The sequence below is a fragment of the Sapajus apella genome, unplaced genomic scaffold (assembly GCF_009761245.1).
Source record: "Sapajus apella isolate SASKATOON/1434 unplaced genomic scaffold, GSC_monkey_1.0 scaffold53, whole genome shotgun sequence".
Taxonomy (NCBI): Eukaryota; Metazoa; Chordata; class Mammalia; order Primates; family Cebidae; genus Sapajus; species Sapajus apella.
Window position 1 is genome coordinate 12715602 of NW_022436993.1, and position 22846 is coordinate 12738447.

At 45.1% G+C, this 22846-nt stretch overlaps 1 protein-coding gene and 1 pseudogene across 4 annotated transcripts in view; both read left to right on the forward strand.

The window, feature by feature from the left end:
* Nucleotides 1-5189, forward strand: part of LOC116527205 — a 13462-nt pseudogene extending 8273 nt beyond the window's left edge. Inside the window, exon 2 of the transcript XR_004258421.1 lies at nt 4807-5189. The product of XR_004258421.1 is annotated as a cytochrome c oxidase subunit NDUFA4 pseudogene (transcript). The remainder of the gene's footprint in view (nt 1-4806) is intronic.
* A 2746-nt stretch (nt 5190-7935) lies between these two features.
* NMT2 (N-myristoyltransferase 2) overlaps nt 7936-22846 on the forward strand; it is a 50825-nt gene continuing 35914 nt past the window's right edge. For 2 of the 3 annotated variants that reach the window (XM_032243984.1, XM_032243986.1), the window contains exon 1: nt 7936-8157. In XM_032243984.1, coding sequence (XP_032099875.1) covers nt 8048-8157 — 110 coding nt within the window. In that variant the 5' untranslated portion in view covers nt 7936-8047. The remainder of the gene's footprint in view (nt 8158-22846) is intronic. The other variant, XM_032243985.1, reaches the window with a different exon arrangement.

The window sequence follows — 22846 nt, forward strand, 5'->3', positions numbered from 1 at the left end:
CATGCCTATAATCCCAGCACTTTGGAAGTCCAAGGTGGGCAGATCACTTGAGATCAGAAGTTTGAGACCAGCCTGCCAACATGGTAAAACCCTATCTCTACTAAAAAATGCAAAAATTAGCCAGGCATGGTGGCACATGCCTGTAATCCCAGATTCTCAGGAGGTTAAGGTGGGAGAATTGCTTGATCCTGGGAGCCAGAGGTTTCAGTGAGCTAAGATTGTACCACTGCACTCCAGCCTGGGTGACAGAGTGAGATCCCATCCGAAATAATACAAATAAAATTTAAAAACACCTTTAAAAAGGTATTGGGCTGGCAAACAGGGAAATTAGGGGCCATGGATTCATTGATTCATTCTATAGCTCTTAGGAAGGGTTCTCTTGGTTTCAGGCACTGTTTAGGTGATGCAGATACAGAGAGAAGTACTTGATGTATGATTCTTCAGGAGCTGCTGGGCCAGTGCTGGGATGACGGCTAGCATATAAACCCTCGGCAGGGGAGGCAACACAGAAGCTGTGTCCTTAGTGATGCTGGGAGTAAGGAAAGGGCATTTAAGGGCCTGGTGCCTCCAGAGATAAGGAAGGGGGCCCAGGGCAAATGGAGGACCTGGAGAGGCTCAGGTCAGACCTAAGACCAGGGGTATGGTGAGGCCAGGGAGTGGAAGGCCTTGAACGCCAACCTAGGGGGATTTGACTTGATGCAGAAGGCAACTGGGCGCCACAGAGTTTCTAAGTCAGAGGATGAGCATGCTCAGATTGCTATGGAAGAATTTTCCAAGCAGCACTATTGAAAAGAGCAGTGAAGCCTGGATGTAGGGAGACTGGACGTCTGGAGACCACTGCAGCCCTCGTCATGTATACAGCTGGCGCTCACCTCTGCCCCTCCTTTGTTTCCTCCTCCCTCTCCTGGTTTTCCTCTATCTCCTTCCTCTTCTTTACCTACCACCCTCACTTTCTTTACCAGTTACTTTTTCCTCTATCCTTTCTTCCTGAAAAGGCCAGAAGCTCTAATCATGGACAGGCTAGAATAGATCCTTTTGCCTCCTCTAGTATTTCTACTTCTAGTTAAAATATCCAGTGAGACAGCGTACTGCCAGAATATCATCCTTATCAAAAAAGAAGTAATGGACTCTGGCAATAAACTATCCAACTCTCCAGTGATGCACACGTGGAGAAAGCCTGAACACATTTAAGGAGTTTGGCGAGCAGTGTAGTTTCAAGGTGACCCAACTCATACAACGGAGGCACCTTCCAGCTCCTAAATGAACACATGCCTCCATCTGCTGTGGCATCATTCCGTATCCTCTAGAATTTTCCTTGGCATCACCCTCAAGCCTCAACTTGTCCTACTGGGACAAGATGCAGACTCACCAATTGTGAAGTTCTGAAATGCAGCTGATCTGCAATACTCACCTGGCACCAACCTGCTGGTTTGAACAAGTATGAAAACCTTTCTGCAGAATACCAAGCAACGGGGTGAAAATTACCCTCACAGTGATCGCAAGAAACGCTCCTCCAATGCACAGTTCCAAAAGGTGCAGGGTAGTTACAGGGTTCCTCAACATTTAGAAAGAAATAGTCACTTACAAAATAAAACCCAGCCAAACACACCTCTAAAGCAAACCAGCTAGGAAGAATAGCCAGCATATTGCTAAAGTAATGGGCTTTGCTTTTGTGAGCCCAGAATGGAGAGTGCAAACTAACGGTTTGGCATGAATCTTTTTCGGACATAGCCAGGTATGCAGATAGTACCTGTGATAGTAAAAAATGAGTATCTTTAAGGATTTCTTTTGGTCTTTGTTTTTCTGCAGGTTGGTTAGTTATTACTACAGAATAAAACACTCCAGGCCAGGTGAGGTGGCTCACACCTGTAATCCCAGCACTTTGGGAGGCCAAGGCAGGCAGATCACTTGGGGTCAGGAGTTCGAGACCAGCCTTGCCAACATGGTTAAACTCAGTCTCTACTAAAAATATAAAAATTTGCGAGGTGTGATGGCGGGTGTTTTTAATCCCGGCTACGCTGGGGGCTGAGGCAGGAGAATTGCATGAGCCCAGGAGGTGGGGGTTGCAGTGAGCAGAGATGGCACCACTGCACTCCAGCCTAGACAACAGAGTGAGACTCCATCTCAAAAAAAAAAAAAATTAATTAACTTTTAAAAATGAAAAGAAACACTCCAAAATTTAATAGGTTAAAACAACCAACTTTTTTTTTTTTTTTTCTGAGACAGAGTCTCATCCTGCCTCCCAGGCTGGAGTGCAATGGCACAACCTCGGTTAACTGCAACCCCCGCCTGCTGGGTTCAAGCGATTCTCCTGCCTGAGCCTCCTGAGTAGCTGGGATTACAGGTGCGCACCACCATGCCTGGCTAATTTTTTGTATATTTACTAGGGATGGGGTTTCACTGTGTTGGCCAGGTTGGTCTCAAACTCCTGACCTCGTAATCTGCCTGCCTTGGCCCCCCAAAGAGCTGAGATTACAGGCGTGAGCCACTGTGTCCGGCCCAACAACAATGATTTATTATTTGTCAAGTTTGCTGGCCAGCTGGGAAGTTATGCTGACCACACAGGTGGGCTGTCTGATGTGTCTGTGGTCAGCTGGTGCATTGACTAAGTACTAGAGAGTCCCCATGGCCCAGGCTGGCTCAGCTTGGCTCTTCCCTGCATGTAGCCAGACAACGCAAGCTTGTGTTCATGGTGGGGTGTTGTTCTGAGGAGCAGGAAGGAAGCACTCCATGCCTTGCCCTGTCACCCACGGCTCTTTACTCCCTCCTTTGCTTGACTTTCCATTCCTCTGAACTGCATTCTGGGCTATTTCCTCAGATTTTATCTTCTAGTTAATTATTACTTTTTTAGATTCTTTTGCAATTAAAAGTAATTGCAGGTCATGCCTGGTAGCTCATGCCTGTAATCCCAGCACTTTGGAAGGCCAAGGCAGAGGGATCATTTGAGGTTAGGGGTTTGAGACCAGTCTGACCAACATGGTGAAACCCTGACTGACTCTACAAAAAATACAAAAAAATTTTAGCCAGGTTTAATGGTGTGTGCCTGTAATCCCGGCTACGTAGGAGGCTGAAGCAGGAGGATGGCTTGAACTGGGGAGGCAGAAGTTGCAGTGAGCCAAGATCGCGCCATTGCACTCCAGCCTGAGTGACAGGAGTGAAAGTCCATCTCAAAAAAAAAAAAAAAAAAAAAAAGGCATAATACTCATTGTAATTGCATATTTTCTTATAAATATATAACTATCCCCAACATATTCCTGTATTATATTTTATTTTTAAAAGTTTGTTATTGTTTTGGTCTAAAACAATATACTTCATAAGAAGAAACCGTGGTTACATGTAAGTGCCTGATTATATAAAGAAGTTGTATTACTGCATACCCATTAGAATTACTGCTATTAGAAAAATAGAAAATAACAAGTGTTGAAGAAGAAATGGAGAGACTGGAACTCTTGTCTACTATTGGTGCGATTGTAAAATGGCACAGGCACTGTGGAAAACAGTATGGCAGTTCCTCAGAAACTCTCAGAATGACCATATGATTTAGCACTTCTTCTGGAAGATACGTTTAAAGAATTGAAAGCAGAGTCTTGAAGAGATATTTGTACCCACGTATTTATAACAGCATTCTTCACAATAGACAAAGGGTGGACGCAACCCAGTGTCCATCAATGGATGAACAGATAAGTAAAATGTGGTAAATACATACAATGGAAGATTATTTAGCCTTAAAAAGTGACGAAATTTGGACACATGCTATAAGGTGGTTGAACCTTGAAGACACTGTGCTAAGTGAAATACAGCAGTCACCAAAAGACAGATACTTTTTTTTTTTTTTGAGACAGAGTCTCTCTCTCTCGCCAGTTTGGAGTGCAGTGGCACCATCTTGGCTCACTGCAGCCTCCACCTCCCAGGGTTCAAGCAATTCTCCTGCCTCAGCCTCCTGAATAGCTGGGATTACAGGCATCCACTACAACGCCCAGCTACTTTTTGCATTTTTAGTAGAGACAGTGTTTCACCATGTTGGCCAGGATGGTCTCAATCTCCTGACCTCATGATCTGTCCACCTCTGCCTCCCAAAGTGTTGGGATTACAGGCGTGAGCCACCGCACCTGGACAAGACGGATTCTTTATATGAGGTATCTAGGGTAGTCAGACTCATAGGAACAGAAAGTAGAATGGTGAGTTCCGGCGCCTGAGGAGAGAAGGGGGATTGTGGCTTAATGGGTGTAGAGTTTCAGTTTTACAAAATGAAAAAGGTTTGGAGACTGGTTGCACCATAATGTGAGGATATTTAACACTATTAAACTGTACACTTAAACATGGTTAGGATAAGCAGATGCAGTGGTTCACGCTTGTAATCCCAGCACTTTGGGAGGCTGAGGTGGGTGGATCACCTGAGGTCAGGAGTTCGAGACCAGCCTGGCCAACATGGTTAAACCCCATCTTTACTAAAACTATAAAAATTAGCCAAGTGTGGTGGTGGGTGCCTGTAATCCCAGCTACTCTGGAGGCTGAGGCAGAAGACTTGCTTGAACCTGAGAGGTAGAGGTTGCAGTGAGCTGAGATCATGCCACTGCACTCTAGTGTGGGCAACGAGAATGAAACTCCTTCTCAAAAAAAAGAAAGAAACATGGTTAGGATAGTATATTTTATGTTGTATGTATTTTACCAAAATTAAAAAAGAAGTTATAAGTTAAAACAAGACCAAGTACACAACTACAGTCTTACATCCGTAGTAGGAGTGGGCCGGGAAGAATAGAAAGTTCCCAAAGGCCCTTTAAAATACACTGGCGAGATACTACTTAGCCCAGGGCCCGGTGGCTAGGCTGGCTCTCTCCTTTCCAATCGGATGCCTCTGCCGCAAACGTGCTCTGCCAGATCATCGGTCAGGCCAGGAAGCATCCGAGCTTGATGCCCCTCTTTGTATTTACTGGAGCTGGAGGCACTGGAACAGCACTGTATCTCTTGCATCTGGCATTGTTCAATCCAGATGTTAGTTAAGACAGAAAGAATAACCCAGTGTCCTGGAACGAACTGAGTCCCGATGATCAATACAGGTTCTACTCAGTCAATGTGGATTACAGCAAACTCAAGAAAGAAGCTCCAGATTTCTGAATGAAATGTTTCACTATAAAGCTGCTTTAGAATGAAAGTCTTCCAGAAGCCATCCACACAGTTTTCTACTTAACCAGGAAATAGTTCTCCTCTAAATGCATAAAATCATGTTGATGTAATCTATTGGAGATTACACCGATTAATAAATAACTGAAACTTGAAAAGCAAAAAAATACACTGGCAACTACTCTACAGTGCTCCCATCCACCAAATAAACTATTTTCTTTTTTAGAGATGGAGTTTTGCTCTTGCTGCCCAGGCTGGAGTGCTCAGCTGACTGCAGCCTCTGCCTCCCGGGTTCAAGTGATTCTCCTGCCTCAGCCTCTTGAGTAGCTGGGATTACAGGCATGGGCCACCATGCCCAGCTATATTTTTATATTTGTAGTAGAAAAGGGTTTCATCATGTTGGCCAGGCTGGTCTTGAACTCCTAACCTCAGATGATCCACCTGCCTTGGCCTCCCAAAGTATAGGGATTACAGGCATGAACCACTGTGCCCCGTTCAAATAAACTTTAGATCTGAGATGCCGGAAGATGCCACTTGGCTCCGATTCTCCAAACTTTGGAATTAAGCCAGGGAAAGAAGTAAAAATGTTTAAAAACATAGTGTTTCCATACAGGACAGTAGGATTTAGAAAGCCCCAGGCTTATCTGTAAACTTTTCCCTCCTTCCAAAGATGAATGCTGTAAGACATTTGTATTATGTAATACTTCAGTACTGTACCGACGTCTAGACCAACTTCTTTCCATTCTGGGGAACAGATGTTCCCTGTTAGTCGTTGTTTTCTAGTGTTTCACTGGTTTTTGGTACCCTCATTTTATTTCTCTAGGATTATTTGTTTTTTAATTCTTTCTTAGAGCAGTTCTTGGTCAAAACTTATGAAAAATCAAATAAATATATGTATACTGAGTTTCCTTTGCCTTATTTTTGTTTGTTTGTTTGTTTGGTTTTTTTTGAGACAGAGTTTTGCTGTCTTTGCCCAGGGTGCAGTGCAATGGTGCGATCTCAGCCCATCACTACCTCCGACTCCCGGGTACAAGTGATTCTCTTGCCTCAGCCTTCTAAGTAGCTGGGATTACAGGCTTGAGCCACCACACCCGGCTAATTTTGTATTTTTAGTAGAGATGGGGTTTCTCCATGTTGGTCAGGCTAGTCTCGAACTCCTCACCTCAGGTGATCTGCCCACCTCGGCCTCCCAAAGTGCTGGGATTACTGGCGTGAGCCACCGCATGCAGCCACCTTATGTTTAAAAAAACTTTTTTGGAAAACCTTCTGACAGGTTAGAGTTGCTGATCTGATTGATAGGCTTGCTCCTGGCTAGTTTCCTGTTGGTTACCGAAGCTGGCTATGGTTCTCCAAAAACCATGTTCATAGAGGTGAGCTGCAGGAACCTCATTGATCTGTACTTGCTTTTATCCTAAAGTTTCACAGAGGTGATAATGTTACATTCTGCCTCAGAAAGAGTTGCAATTGTTAAGGACAATATTGTATTTCCTTTGTGTTTTGGCCCCATTTGCACTTCTTACAGAATTTTAGTTGTCTCAATGCCAAACAGCTGATGGACTTTGAAATCGTTCTGCAATTTTCATCTTTCCATACTTCTAGCTCATTGTGTTTTAAAAAGAGTCTCCCTTGGGGAAAAAAGCCACAGAATGCTCCTAGTATCTTCTGCAAATAAAGGACCCACCCAAAAAATTCAGGTGATTCTTTAAAGTCTCATGTTCCTCACTCAGAGGGTTCTGATGACTACGTTTGCAAAAACCACCGCAGAAACTTCCGGTGGCCTGGCAGGACCTTTGAAAAAGATCATCTTAGCAAAGCAAAGCAAAGCAAAGGACAGGGCTGCTCTGTACAGAACGCAATAGCAAATAAGAGCTGCTGAACTTTGCCGGCCTTCTGTTTGGCAGTCCTACAGAGTGCATCCCTTCTCTTTTCTGAGAGAGACAAAGGACAATTTCAGCACAGAAGGCCGTGCACGTTTGCTTGGACATCTAGGTCATGACCTTGATCTTGGGAAAGCCAGAGTGGCCTACCTGAAACGGTCCAATCCCCCAGCATCGTGGATGCGTCCCCATGTCCCTCAAGATGCCTGTTCTGGTCTGAGCTGTCCGTAGTGTTCAGGGAAAGCAGGGGTAGCTCAAGAATTTCTCTGTCAAGAGTTTTAGGGCTGCAAGCCTGGTAGGAACTGGGTGGTGGGAAGGTTGGAAGTACTGTGTTTTGACTTTGAATCTGATTTCATAACGTATTAGAAGGATAGACAGATGCGAAATGGAATTGTTAACAGCATGTATTGAGAGGGCGGGAAGAGCTTCTGCAAAGCCCCAGACCTCAGCGCCTACTGCTGAGTCGGAAACCTCTGCACAGATTGGGAGCGCTCCCTAACTCATCCAGAAGTAAAATCTCATGGCCTGTGTTACAAAAATGCTGCCACTCATGATGGCAAGTCTTGCACGTTTGCAGCCTTGAGAGTCTAGCCCCAGGCAGAGGTACCTCACGAGTTTAGGTGACAAGGATCTGTCCTGGGCCCAGATGGCCAAGGTGAGCAGGGATGGCGCTGACGGGGCGGGGCCTGAGGGGAGGGGCCGCAGCGGTGGGCGGGGTTAGAGGGCGGAATTGAAGGCGGTGGGGCGGGGAGAGGCGGGGCTGGACGGGGAGGGGCCGGAGAAGTGGGCGGGGTTACAGAGCGGGATTGAAGCCCTCGGGGCAGGGCGGGGAAGGCGGGCAGGGCGGGGAAGGCGGGCAGGGCGGGGAAGGCGGGCAGGGCGGGGAAGGCGGGCAGGGCGTGGGCGGGGCCGGCCGGCGGGGCGGGGCGCGGCGCCGGGGCTCAGACTCCGAGCAGGACGGCGGGCGGCACTAGAGGGAGCTGCGGCCGCGCCCGCCCAGCCGCGCCGGCCCGGCCCGGAGCGCCGCCTCCCCAGCCAGCGCCGCCGCTATGGCGGAGGACAGCGAGTCTGCGGCCAGCCAGCAGAGCCTGGAACTGGACGACCAGGACACGTGCGGGATAGACGGGGACAATGAGGAGGAGACGGAGCACGCCAAAGGGTAGGGGCGGCGCGCGGGCGCATTGGGCGCGACAGGGCGAGGACCGCGCGCGCCAGGGGCTCCCGCTCCGGTGCCGGCTCCCGGGACTGGGGGCCCCTCGGCCGCTCCGTCCCGCGATGGCTTCGCAGCGGCGCGGAGCCCACGGTGAGGTCCAGGGCGCGCGGCTGGCTCCGGAAGAGGACAGTGTGCGGGGAGGCGAGGCCCGTGGTGGGCGGGGAGGCTGGGGCCCGCGCGGGGACGGGCAACGCGACTGTCACCTGCCGCGCGCCCCCGGCCGGCCTCGCCCATTCCCGCTGGCGGCCTGGCCCTGGAGGCGCGTGCTACCTCGCCCGCGGGTGGCACTGATGGGCGCCGAGGAGAGGCGCGCCGCCCTTCCCTTTGTGGCGGACGCAGCCTGGGGTGGGAGGTCGCCCTCCCCTGCCCCCTGCCATCCTTGTTAAGTCCCTTCAGATTCCCTCTCAGCAGCCGCCACCCGAAAAGAATGGGCAAACGGGAGGGTGGAGCGGCATGGAGGTGCCCCTGGTGGTGTCTGAGCTGCCGGCGGCGAACTGTGCAAAGTTCTGCCTCCTCGGCCAGGTCGAAGGCGCCGAGGGGATCCTGGGCCCGGCTCCTGCTGGGGACACTGGGCTTTGCACCGCCTCGGGTGTCCCTAGAGCTCTTCAGAGCAGGGCCGACCCCCTGAACCCGGCTCTCGCTGACCTGGCCGCATCCAGTTTGCAGAGCTGGTATTTGATCTCCAAAACTCAATTCACCAGTCCTTTTCACACTTGATTGGATTTCTTAATCCTTTGCATTTGCCCCCTTTCTCCCCTGCAGACTTGATTTGCTCTTCTGTTAGAGAAAAGATTGCTTCAGGTGAAGGCATGTGCTGATGGTCTTTTTAGGGGCAGGGGGTCATTTAAAATAAAAACTGGTGTCCTTTTAAATTGGTGTTTGCATTACCCTTTTACCCTATTGGATTCAAACTATGCACTGGCCCAGAGCGGTTCTTGCTTACCCCCTTAGAAGTGAGATTTTTCGAACCATGGTGAGTGATGGAGAAGTGGGTCAGCTTAAAAAACATGATAGGGAGGCCTGAGTCCCAGATGGTTTGGTTCATGGAGAGATTCTTGAAATGATTGATGATTGAAAGTGTAAATCCCTTGCATTCTACTTGTCTACTTGAAGATTTATTAAATATTAAAGGGACTTTTTACTGACCTCTAATTCATTATAAAATAGTCACAAGAAATCAAGGAAAAGAAAAACTATGTGTATCTCCCATTTCCAAGTTTTTCTTTTTTTGCCGTGAATACTTAAATGTCGGCTGCAAGAAACGAATGTTCGTGTCTAGAATTTTTTTTTTTTTTAAAGAGAGGAAAGGAGATTGGACAGAAATCTGAACCTGACTTCTGTTTGTGCAGCAATAGAAATTTGCTTGTGATAGACAGCTAAATACAAATACGTTTTAAAACAGTAGTTCTAGTGCCAGAAATGGGCCCTGGTGCAGATGCAAGTTGATGGATTAACTTCAGTACCTGTGTTATCTTTCTGCAGAGACCCTGGGCAAGTTTTCTCTACTGTAATTTCTGTTTACTGTCACTCCCTTGATTGATACTCTAGCTTGGGGGATTTGATTAGGACTTCTTTGCTTACACTGTTTCGAATGTTCGTGGTACAAAGAATTCCTCATCTGTGTGCCCATTGATCTGAACCTGTCCCCTGACACCTTTCAAGAAGCTAAATAAAGTTCCCAGAGTAGCACTCAGAGCCATCTGTGCTGCCTTCAGGAGTTTTCGGTTTTGTCTATTAGCACATTCATTATATATTAGCAAGGTTAATCAAAATTTAGAGATGCCCCATGGACTGAAATGTTTTCACCAAGAGCAGATAACATGTTAATAGCTTCTAGTGGGAAAAGATTGACATAATGGTTATATTGTACTCTTTTTAAATGTAAGGAGATTAAGAAAACTCCCAATGACTGCTTTTGCTGGATTCCTTTTTGGATTTGAATTTAGACAATGTGTGCCAAGTTTGGGGGAGTAATTGTGTTTTATTTGGCTTTTGTACTGATGATATCGCTGTACAAACCTAGGTTTTCGTTAAGTAGCTCAACTTTGGAAATGTTAAAATTTGAAAGACTCTTTCTCTACTTGGCCTCTTCATTCCCATCAGTTTAAATAAATAACAAACAATGAGCCTTTGGATGAATCAGTAAGAACATGTTTCACCTTTTAAAGGCAGTTTGTCAATTTGAGGCCACCAGGCAGCAGCCAGTGCAGAGCGGTAATTTACTGAATAGTACCCTTGTGGCCTGAAAGGATTCATTTACCCCACCACTCAGCATAATGTATTTATTAGTCGTTTTAGACATACTAAGTTGAAACTAGAGCCTCAAATAAGAGCAAAATACCTAATTAGAGTCCTGTTTTATACCAAAATATGTATGTAAATATGTAAAACTGCATATGCTTTTCTTTTATTATCAGGGAATTTTCTTCACGGACTAAAAGGGTATTTCATTTTATAGATAATGCTGAGTCCATGAATGAAATATAAGATGTTTTATGTTTAATTAAAAGCAATGGCATAAGTATTATAAAACACTTGAATCTCACTGTGTTTATATATTGTTTTTCATGGAAAATATACTCTCTCTTTTTTTTTTTTGAGATGGAGTCTTGCCCTGTCACCCAGGCTGGAGTGCAGTGGTGCCATCTCAGCTCACTGCAACCTTCGCCTCCTGGGTTCAAGCGATTCTCCTGCCTCAGCCTCCCGAATAGCTGGGACTACAGGCACGTGCCACCATACTCAACTAATTTTTGTATGTTTAGTAGAGATGGGGTTTCACCATATTGGCCAGGATGGTCTCGAACTCCTGACCTCAAGTGATGCGCCCGCCTTGGCGTCCCAGAGTGCTGGAATTACAGGTGTGAGCTACTACCCCCGGCCTGGAGGATGAATTTCCTAGGAGCTTTCACGGTTGGATCTGAGGTTAGGATGCTCAAGGATCTTTAATACTTCCCTCATTTTGCTGTGTTCTTGCCTTCTGTTACTTCTGAAGGGCTTCAGGGAAACCACTGAGGACAGGGCAAATTGTTGAATCATTTAAAACCTACCTTCTTCTTCTTGCTGTCCTTTTGACGTATGGCCTCTCCATTTACAAAATACATTTGGTCTTGGTCATGGTCTCTTACTGAGCTAATGTTATTGTCCATTGTTGGAGACAGAGTCAAATATAATCGGTGTTTTGGTAACAAAACCACATCTCTCCCCTTGCTTTACCAACATTGACTTCCAGAGTGCATACTTCTAGTCAAATAGATGTTTCTCATAGCTTTCCATTAAGAGAGTTTTTCCCTCAATATTCACTGGAAGCAGCTACTAAGAAGATTTATACAAGAACCAAAATAAACAGAGATGAGTATGTCTTTGTTGGCAAATATGGGACTAAGTTAGTCCCTGGAGTAGACATGAAATAGTTTTAGTATTTACGAGTTAAGACGTTTTTAAGAGTTCTTTTTTTTTTTTAGAAAGATTGAAGATCTGGTATTGGACAAAGATGAAACTTTGGAATTCTATTCACAAAGAACATAACCTGTCTTTTACCACCCCCAATTTAGGGGAAAAAAATGGAAGTTCTTCTTTGGGGACTGTGTTGTTTTATCTGATTATCTATTGTTGAAATTAAGTTGGGAACTCCCCCTTAGCTGTATGGTATCTGTGGGAAAACACAGAAACATATTATGACTTACAATAGATTTTTCTTATGGAAAATTTAGGAATAACTCAAAGCTGCCCTTTCTGAAATTTGATCTGTTATCAACTGTATACATCTAAATGGAAAAATGGATTAACAACAGTCTTTGCCTGAGGGACCTCCTCAACTCAAGAACTATAGTTTGAAATGATCAAATATCTGCTAAGACTTGCATCTGAATGGGTGATGTCACCCTTTGGTCCAAAATAAACTTTTTCCAGGGTTGTCTAAATATGGGACACATACTTTGCCATCTTTGTTTATTAACACAAATGTACAATGTACATCTATACTAGTTAAAACCACTTTATTTTAATTGAACCAAGTTCTACTCCAAGGTCAAGAAATTGACTGATTTGTTATTTCATTTGAAAACATGTTAATGACTTTTATTTGTGATAAGAGAAAAATATGCTTATTCAGAAATCAAACAATAGGGCCAGGTGTGGTGGCTCATGCCTGTCATCCCAGTGCTTTGGGAGGCCAAGGATTGCTTAAGGCCAAGAGTTCAAGGTCAACACAGACCCTATCTCTATAAAATAAAGAATGAGCTAAGACATGGTGATGCATGCCTGTAGTTCCAGCTACTTGGGAGGCTGAGATGGGAGGATCGCTTTAGCCCAGCGAGCTATGATTGTACTACTGTACTCCAGCCTGGGCAACAGCATGAGACTCTGTCTAAAAATATATATATATATATATATATATATATATACACACACATATATATATATCTTATATATTTATATATCATATGTAAATATCAAATATATAGATATATAAATTTCAAATTATATAGAGATATATAATATCAAATATATAGAGATAGAGATAATATCAAACATAGATATGTCAAATACATATAAATATAAAGAGGTAAATATATATATGTGTATATATATATAAAACAATAAAGTATATAAGGTAGAGTGAAAGCCCCTGGTCACCTAATTTCCTAGAGATGCAACCACTGACAGTTTAACTCACGTTTTAATATGTGTTGTGTGTTTAGCACCGCTGGGATCTTACTGTACCTGGGTGCGTTTGTTACCATGTATCTTTCACTGACATTTAGTGTTGTCTGCTGAAACTTTCTGGGGTGATAGTAATCTAGTTGGCAGTCATCAGCACATGGAGCACTTGAAATGTGGCAAGTGTGGCTGAAGAGCTGAATGCTTTATTTTATTTGAGTTGATTTAAATTTAAATAGCCCCATGTGACTCGTGCCTATCATACTGGACAGTTCCGATCATATTCAGTCTTTGAATTTTGTTTAAAAGCTTTCTTGGTACTCAAAATATTTCTGTATTTTATTTCCTGCCTTTGGTAGAATATGTCTAGTTTTCATTCTTTATTTTTCTTCTGTGGATTATCTATGCCCTTTTTTTTTTTTTTTGAGTTAAGATCTCACTCTGTCGCCTGGGCTGGAGTGCAGTGGCATGATCTCAGCTCATTACAGCCTTGACTTCCTGGACTCAAGTGATCCTCTATATCATCCTCTCAAGTAGCTGGGACTGCAGGCATGCACCACCACACCTGGCTAATTTTTGTATTTTTGTAGATACAGGATCTCACTGTGTTGTCTAGGCTGGTCTCGAACTCCTGAGCTCAAGTAATCCACGCACCTCGGCCTTCCAAAGTGCTGAGACTATAGGCATGAGCCACTGCACCTGGTGATCTGTATATTTTCAACAAGCATGTTTTCATCCATATTTCTTTATCCATATCAAAAAATTAACCACTGTTTCAAATATTCTACCATTTCACAAAACAAAAATATGTAGGGTATTTTGACTTCTTTTCATTTCCCAGGTTTTATTGAAATAACCTGGAATTGTAATTCTTTCATTTTTTCCCTTGTTTCACTAGAGACTTTTTTCTTAACCATTATATATTTCACATCCCTGTTATCAAAAAGATTTTAGACTTTTCTGACAGCTTTACTGTTTTTATAGGTTTCTGTTGTTTCTTATAAAACATACCTTCTTGGCCTGGCGTAGTAGCTGACGCCTGTAATCCCAGCACTTTGGGAGGCCAAGGTGGGCAGATCACCTGAGGTCAGGAGTTCGAGACCAGCCTGGGCAACATGGTGAAACCCCCATCTCTACTAAAAATACAGAAAAAATTAGCCGAGTGTGGTGGTGGGCGCATGTATGTAATCCCAGCTACTCGGGAGGCTGAGGCAGGAGAATCTCTTGAACCCGGGAGATGGAAGTTGCAGTGAGCTGAGATGGCACCATTGCACTGCAGCCTGGGTGACAGAGCAAGACTCTGTCTCAAAAAATAAAAAATAAAACACATCCTCTCTTTTTCTTTAAGAGCATGCTCATGTGATTTTTTTTCTTAGAGTGTGTGGATGATATATTTTGAGTTCTTCCGTGTCTGAAAATGCCATTCTTTTCCCTCCCACGTAATACATAGTCTGGGTATGCATGTGACTCAGTGATAACAATTGTTTTCCTTTAAACTCCATAAACATTGTTTTAAATCTTCCAGCATTTAGGGGTACAGATGTTTCTTTTTTTGTTTTGTTTTTGTTTTTTGAGGCAGAGTCTCACTCTGTCACCCAGGCTGGAGTGCAGTGGCACGATCTCAGCTCACTGCAACCTCTGCCTCCTGGGTTCAAGCGATTCTCCTGCCTCAGCCTCCTGAGTAGCTGGGACTGTAGGTGCACATGACCACACCCAGCTAATTTTTGTATTTTTAATAGAGGCGGGGTTTTGCCATGTTGGCCAGGCTGGTCTCAAACTCCTGCCCTTGACCTCAGGTGATCCATTTGCCTCAGTCCCCCAAAGTGCTGGGAATACAGGCGTGAGCCTCTGCGCCTGGCCAGATGCTGTTTTCTCTACCAATCTGCTTCTCCTTCTTTTATAGGTAACCTTATTCTTTTTGTCTGTTTTAACGTGTTTTCAGTCTAGAAGCTTCTAGGATTTTATCCCTGTTCCTCTGTGATCAAAAGGGTTTTCGTGTCCTTTGACATGCTAGGATCACCTTTCCCTTTATTTTTATTTTTATTTTTTGAGACAGAGTCTCACTCTATCGTCCAGGCTGGAGTGCAGTGGTGTGGCTCACTACAATCTCCACCTCCCAGGTTCGTGATTCTCTTGCCTCATTCTCCTGAGTAGCCATGATTACAGGCACGCACCACCACGCCCAGCTAATTTTTGTATTTTTAGTAGAGATGGGGCTTCACCATATTTACCAGGCTGGTCTCAAACTCCTGACCTCAATGATTCACCCACCTTGGCCTCCCAAAGTGCTGGGATTATAGGCGTGAGCCACTGCGCCGGCACCTTTCCTTTGATGTCTAAATGAAATGGCCCGAGCTAATACATGTTCATGGGGTTTCTCGGGGTCTTCAGTTTTCATGGTCCTCAAGCACATCCAGACTGCAGCCACCTTGCCCATCACTGGGCTCCTCATGCCTCTGTGTCCTTAGGATGCTCTTTTTCTTCAACGTTTGACCTTGGGTGGAACTCGGTTATCTTCAGTTCTGTCTCTCTCACCACCCTCCTCCCAGGAATCACGAAAATCCAGCTATTGCGCACACTGTTTGCGGAAGCGTTTGTGGCTAATGGGGAGGGAGGGAAGTCTGATTATAGTGTAGGGCAGAAAGCACCTTGGAATTCAGCGTCAGACGTCATTGTTCACCAAAAGGAATTTGCTACTGCCCATGCCTCTCTGTGGTCATGACTGTCTCTGCTTCTGAGAGCATCTCCTGATCTTTCTTTTCCTCTTCTCTAAATCGAGGTTAGCCCACATGTCGTTTCTTTCATGATGCCTTCTGCAGTGACTATGACCGAAGGTGCTGACCCCGCCAGAGGCCCTGTCGCTCTTAGTGAGTGTATCCTTACCCTGACATCTTTCCCACTCACTCCCACCCTCTCTCCCCAGGCTTCTGCTTGGGCAGACCCTCGTTCTCCTGCCCCAAGCTGTGGCTCCTAGAGGTGAGTGACTTGTCCACAGTCACAAATGGGGAATGTGGGTCTTTGCATCTGTTGCTCAATGTGTGTGTAACATCTACCAACAAGCTCAAGTAAATGGTTTTATTTTGCCGGGTGTGGTGGCTCACATCTATAATCCCAGCACTTTGGGAGGCTGAGGCGGTGAATCACCTGAGGTCAGGAGTTCAAGACCAGCATGGACTACATGGTGAAACCCTGTCTCTACTAAAAATACAAAAATCAGTCCGGTGTGATGACAGATGCCTGTGATTCTGGCTACTCAGGAGGCTGAGACAGGAGAATTGCTTGAACCTGGGAGGCAGAGATCACTTTATAAGCACACACTGCAGTGAGCCTGAGTTCATGCCACTGTTCTCCAGGGAGTCTGGACAACAGAGTGAGATTCCGTCTCAAACAAAAAAAGGCTTTATTTAAACATATGATAGGTTATCTGAAAATGAAGTATGGCTGGACTTTATTAGAATTAGACCCTAGAAAGTCAAGTACCCAAGGTCCTTCTGTCTTTCTAACCTCTCTCCTTTTCTGTCTCCCTCTCTGTCACCTAGACTGCCCCCAGCATCTTTCCTCAGCTCACATTCTCCAGAAAGGATCTCACTGGTTTCTGGCCAAGAAAGGGGTTATCCAGGCATGATCTAGTCCACTGTGGTGGAGAATGGGAAGAGAGGGTAGGAGAGTGTTGTGTGGTATCATATGGCCACTGAGGGCCACACCTTTGGTGGGATCTGTGGGCACAGGGAGTCTTTAGGGAAGGACATAGTGAACAGTGCTGGTACCTTGGTGGAACTGAATTGTGTATCCCTTCCAATTCCTATGTTGAAGCCTAACTCCCCAGTGGGATGGTGTCTGGAGGTGCTCATGAGGGTGGAGCCCCCATGAATAGGATCAATGTGTGCTTATAAAGTGATAAAGAATCCAGAGTTTTCTTTCTCTGCCAGAATGAAGCCCTCACCAGAAACCTGACCCTGCTGGCACCCTGACCTTGGTAGACTTCCAGCTTCCAGAACTGTAAGAAATAAATGATCTGTTCTTTAAGTAATCAGTCTATCATATTCTGTAATAGCAGCCTGGAGTAAGACACACCTCAAAACATGTCTGTAGAACACAGCGTGTGTCTGCCTGTCTGCAGACCGGTGGATTGTATGCATGGAGACAGCACCTTGTCGTCATGACATCTGCTGCCTTGCACATGTTTGTAGCTTACTAAAGGCTTGCTGAATGGATTCCGATAGCTCTTAATTCCCATTTACAAATTCGTTTCAAATTGTCTTTGTTTTATATGCATTAAAAATACGTGAAGGCTTTTGTTTTTTTACTTCTCATTGAGTGGACTTTGGCTGTGGAGTTTTTAGTTTTGTTGTACTATATGGGGCCCAACATTTTAAAATAATAGCTAAGTTTTTGAACTTTTGGCATATGCTTATATTTTTTTCTTTTTCTTTTTTTTTTTTTTTATATTGAGATGGAGTCTTGCTCTGTCACCCAGGCCAGAGTGTAGTGGCATGATCTTGGCTCACTGCAACCTCTGCCTCCTGGGTTTAAGCGATTCTCCTGCCTCAGTCTTCCAGGTAACTGGGATTACAGGCTCCTGCCACCATACCTCGCTAATTTTTGTATTTTTTTAGTAGAGATGGGTTTTTGCCATGCTGGCCAGACTGGTCTTGAACTCCTGACCTCAAGTGATCTGCCCTCGTTGGCCTCCCAAAATGCTGGGACTCTAAGTGTGAGCCACCGTGCTCTGCTTTGTGTATTTTCCCTTGTTGACTCATTACAATAACAAATGAAGAGACTGAGGCTTATCGGTTTTCATAACTTATCCAGGCCATAACTCCAATTCAGACTTAGCTTTTGAGTCTATCTGACTGTAAATCTGTTTCTTTTCACTAAACCACAGTCCCATGGACCCTCAATAAGAGCAATTTGATAATGTCTCAAGGTCTATTTCTTTATAAGTCATAGATTGATTACCAACCTGAGCACCTTTGGAGCCAAAATTCACCAGTATAATAGGTCAATGGATTAATTTTTTAAAAATCATACATTTCTTTACTTAAAGAATATAGAATTCCCAATTCAATAATTGGGAACTCAATTCTCACTAGTCCCTTAAAGGACTCCTTTTATTTTATACCATCGGTGTAATTAGTTGCAAGGTTGTTTTTTTTTCTTTTTTGCTTCTTTCATGGCTGAATGATCTCTTTTCTGGCTGCCTCACCTGTAGCCTCATACGTATCAGCACCCCTTTCTCTGGAGCCTCTGTCCCCTGCCCCCAGCATCACCATCACTCAGAGTTCCATGAAGCCAGGCTCCTGTGAGAAGCAACATGGCCCACAGAATCTGTTTTTTTAACTTTCTTTCTTTCCTTTTTTTTTTTTTTTACATATTCTGCTTATGTAGGGAATCTGGTTTTGGGTCTCCTGGATAAAAGCGCTGCCAGGTGGTCCCCAACTTCAGCCCACTTGTACACCAGTGCTGTGGCCTTTACCCAATCTACCCTTGATGGGTGGCTCTTTGTGGGTGCTTTGAGTAAGTTAGTGTCCTGTCATGCTTTCCCAGCCTTAGGAGAAAACCTGGTTGGAGTCAAGGACAGAATTGGGATTTCACCTTCACAGTTTCTGTTTTGTTTAGCGCACTTCTGTTCCTGGCTGAAACTCACACACCCTGGGGAAATAGGGACTTCTTTATTCCCACGGCTGTGTTGCCGCAGTGTTCCAGTTCATACAGTGCTTTCCCAGAGGAGGATGGGGATTCAGTTAATGCTAAGAGTTTCCCATAGTTTTTTCCTTTACCGTTTCTTTTTTTGGGAGGGCAGGGGGATATTTGTTCTTGTTCTTCATTACTTTAGGGTGTTTATTAACATTTTAGGAAAACTAAAGAGCCAGTGAAAGCAGAGTGCTTGTTTTGGTTTCCAAACGAAGTTTTTAAAAAATTCTCTTGGCCGGGCTCGGTGGCTCACGCCTATAATCCCAGCACTTTGGGAGGCCGAGGCGGGTGGATCACGAGGTCAAGAGATCGAGACCATCCTGGTCAACAAGGTGAAACCCCGTCTCTACTAAAAATACAAAAATTAGCTGGGCATGATGGTGCATGCCTGTAGTCCCAGCTACTCAGGAGGCTGAGGCAGGAGAATTGCTTGAACCCAGGAGGCGGAGGTTGCGGTGAGCCGAGATCGTGCCATTGCACTCCAGTCTGGGCAACAACAGCGAAACTCCGTCTCAAAAAAAAAAAAAAAAAAAAAAAAAATTCTCTTTGCAAAACCACATTTTTAATGTAGAATGTTAGAAGGAATCACTAAGCAAAAACTCCATGCCTTGATATATTCATATATACATCTTCCTAATCATAAATATTTACAAAAATGCAAATATAGGAGTCCCCCATATTAGTCCATTCTCATGCTGCTATAAGGACATACCTTAGACTGGGTAATTTTTATAAGAAAGAGGTTTAATTGACTCATGGTTCTCCATGGCTGGGGAGGCCTCAGGAAAATTACACTCATGGCAGAAGGGGAAGCAAACGCATCCTTCTTCACAGGAGGGCAGGAGAGAGAAGAATGAGAGCAAGGTGGGTGAAAGCCCTTTATAAAACCGTCAGATCTCATGAGAACTCACTATCATTAGTATAGCATGAGGGTAACCCCCATGATTCAGTTACCTCCAGCCGGGTTCCTCCCATAACGTGGGGATTATGGGAACTACGATTCAATATGCGATTTGGGTGGGGACAAACCACATCACCCCCCTTATCAGTGATGTGGTTTCTGCAGTTTCAGTTACCCTTGGTCAACGTTGGTTCGAAAATATTTAATGGAAAATTCCAGAAATAATTCGTAAGTTTTAAATTGCATACCCTTCTGAGTAGTGTGATGAAATCTGGAGCCATCCCATCCTGTCCCACCCTGGATGCAACTCCTCCTTTTGTCCAGCGTCCCCCCTGGCAGGTCACTTAGTAGCCGTGCTTGTGATCAAGTCACCCTTACTTTATTTCCTCATGGCCCCAAAGCACAGGAGGAGTGGCACTGGCAGTTTGGATACACCATAGAGAAGCCATAAAGTACTTTCTTAAGTGAAAAGGTGAAAGTTCTCAATAAGAAAAGAAGATCATATACTGTGGTTGTAAGAAGGAATCTTTGGGGCCAGGTGCAGTGGCTCATGCCTGTAATCCCAGCGTTTTGGGAGGCTGAGGTGGGAGGATCACTTGAGCCCAGGAGTTCGAGATCAGCCTGGGTAATATAGCAAGATCCCGTCTCTACAAAAAAAATACAAAAATAGAAAAAATAAATTAGTCATGCATGATCACACACACTTATATTCCTAGCTACTCAGGAGGCTGAGATGGGAGGATCGCTTGAGCCCAGGAGTTCAAGGCTGCAGTGAGCTGTGACTGCACCACTGCACTTCAGCCTGGACGACAGAGTGAGACCCAGTCTCTTAAAAAAAGCAGCAAAAAATAATCTACCCATAAAATTGTGGAAAAGGAAAAATACATTTGTGCATAGGCTGTGCAGCCTAGGAGTGGGCACTAGCTACGGTTTTAGGCATCTCCTGGGAGACCTGGAACATCTTGCTGAGGATAAGGGTTACCACTGTATACTGTTTGTATTGATCTGTTGACATTTGAAAGGCCACGGATGTCTTTCCAGGTCATCGCATATCCTGCACCTGAGTCCGTGGAACTAGCTGGCCATCCCATCGTGGTTCTACACAGGGTACCATCATTTACTTCATCCCTCATTGCTGGAGCCTCATGGCCAAGGCTGCCAGTGACCCCCTGCTTCCGTGGTGACACTGTTTGCTCTGGGCACCTGGAGGGCCCCACTCGTCCCTCCCGCTGGCTGGGAGGTGTGTACCTGTGGTAGGAAATCACCCCAGAGCGCCTGCACCAAGCCAGCATCCTGGGGGTGGGGGAGAAGACAGAGGCAGCTGGCCCTGCAGTTGTCTTAGAACACAACTTCCCCACTGAGGGATGCAGAGACCTTTTCACAAAAGATAAATGTGCTTGGGTTGTGAGCGGCTGCTATTTTAGGACTGGAGCCCACACAGCTCAACCTGTATACTAACTAATAAAACATCTGTGTGTTGCTTCGTCCTTAGAGACAGTTTCATGTGTTCATTATGTAATTTTTTAAATAAGTAATATGACCTATTCAAAGGTCAGATATATGGTATGAAATTCAAAAGGCATCTGGAGGATGCAGTGAAGTTAAGTCTCATTCTCCCTGCGCTGAATTTCTCCCCGACAGGCAGCTCCTGTTGCTGGCTCTTGGCGTGTCCTGCCAGAGGTGGCAAGGGTGGCGACGTGCACACTCGTGCCTGCACAGGCCTTCAACACAAATGGCAGCATGCCTCTTGAGTTTTCACTTACGGCGTATCTTGGAAGTCATTATATATTAATACATAGATCAACTTCCTTTTAGTTTTATTGTATTTTTTAGGAGATGGCTGGGGAGGGTCTCACTGTGTTACCCAAGCTGGTCTCGAACTCCTGGCTTCAAGCGATCCTCTGGAGTTGCTGGGATTACAGGCAAGAGCCACCACGTTCAGCTCCAGCCTCCTTTTTAAAAAGGCTGTGTATGGGTCCTTTCTACTCAGAGACCCCTCTCTCTTTATACAGAGAGCTGTTTTTCTTTCTCTTTTCTTCTGACTATTAAACTTTCACTCCAAAAAAAGGGGGGGAGGGAGCTGTATATTATAGCATTGAATGGATACACCATTACCTCTTTAATCTGCCCCCTGTTAGTAGACAGTGAGGTAGTTTTCAGTCTTTTATGCTAGTACACAGGGCTGAAGTTAATATCCTTGTATGTGGATTCCCTCTCCAGAATGTTTCCCAATGAATATTTAAAAATCTATCTCAGTTAAGTTTCAGGAGGGCAGCGTAGTGCGTTGAGATGAGCGTTAAACAAGGAAGCGAGAAGCTTCCTTCACTAACCCTCACTTGGATTTTGGAGGTCACTTAACCCCTCTGAGGATGTGTCTTCATTGGTAAATTTAAAAAAAAAAAAAAAACTGCTTAAAAGGAGCCATTTGGCTTTAAAATTCATGATTTGAAAAGTACGTACTTTGTCCGGGGCTTGACCCCATCCTCAGGGATAACAGAAGGCTGGGGAAGGTTCTGAGAGGGAATAGCTCTGAGAAGACCACAGGCTTTATGCACCAGGAACCCACCTGACTCCAGGGATCTTGAGTTGACTTTTTGCTGTCACTTCCTAAAGGTGATGGGATACGATACGTTTTGGTAGAAGAGAAACCCCAGTCCTCGTCGTCGCAGCTTTAAGCCATCCTGTCTAGACATTGCCACTTGCTCCTTGTCTTGTAGACAACTTCTCAGAGCTCTGTGGTGTGTTTCTGCTTTAAAAAAAAATTTTTCCTTTTCTTTTCTCTACCATCCTGGAGTGGACCATGACCTCTGGCTCCCTTTTGGATCTGGGAGGTGCATTTCCTTTTGTGTTTGAGGACTCCAAGTTACCTTTGTGATTCCTGGTGGAAAGCGCCATTTGTACAGCCTCACCAACTTGCCCTTGGACTTTGACTTTGCTCATAGAAATTGTTTTCTCTGCCTCTTATCTCTGGCCTTTGCCCTTGGAAACATATCACAGGCTCTTATCACAGCCCTCTGCCTTGGATCAAGCTATCTCGTGTCTATGTTTGAGTATTACAACTGTTTTTGTTTTTGTTTTTTTTAAAAAACAGAGTCCCGCCGGGCGCGGTGGCTCAAGCCTGTAATCCCAGCACTTTGGGAGGCCGAGGCGGGTGGATCACGAGGTCAAGAGATCGAGACCGTCCTGGTTGACATGGTGAAACCCCGTCTCTACTAAAAATACAAAACATAGCTGGGCATGGTGGCGCGTGCCTGTAATCCCAGCTATTCAGGAGGCTGAGGCAGGAGAATTGCCTGAACCCAGGAGGCGGAGGTTGCGGTGAGCCGAGAGCGCGCCATTGCACTCCAGCCTGGGTAACAAGAGGGAAACTCCGTCTCAAAA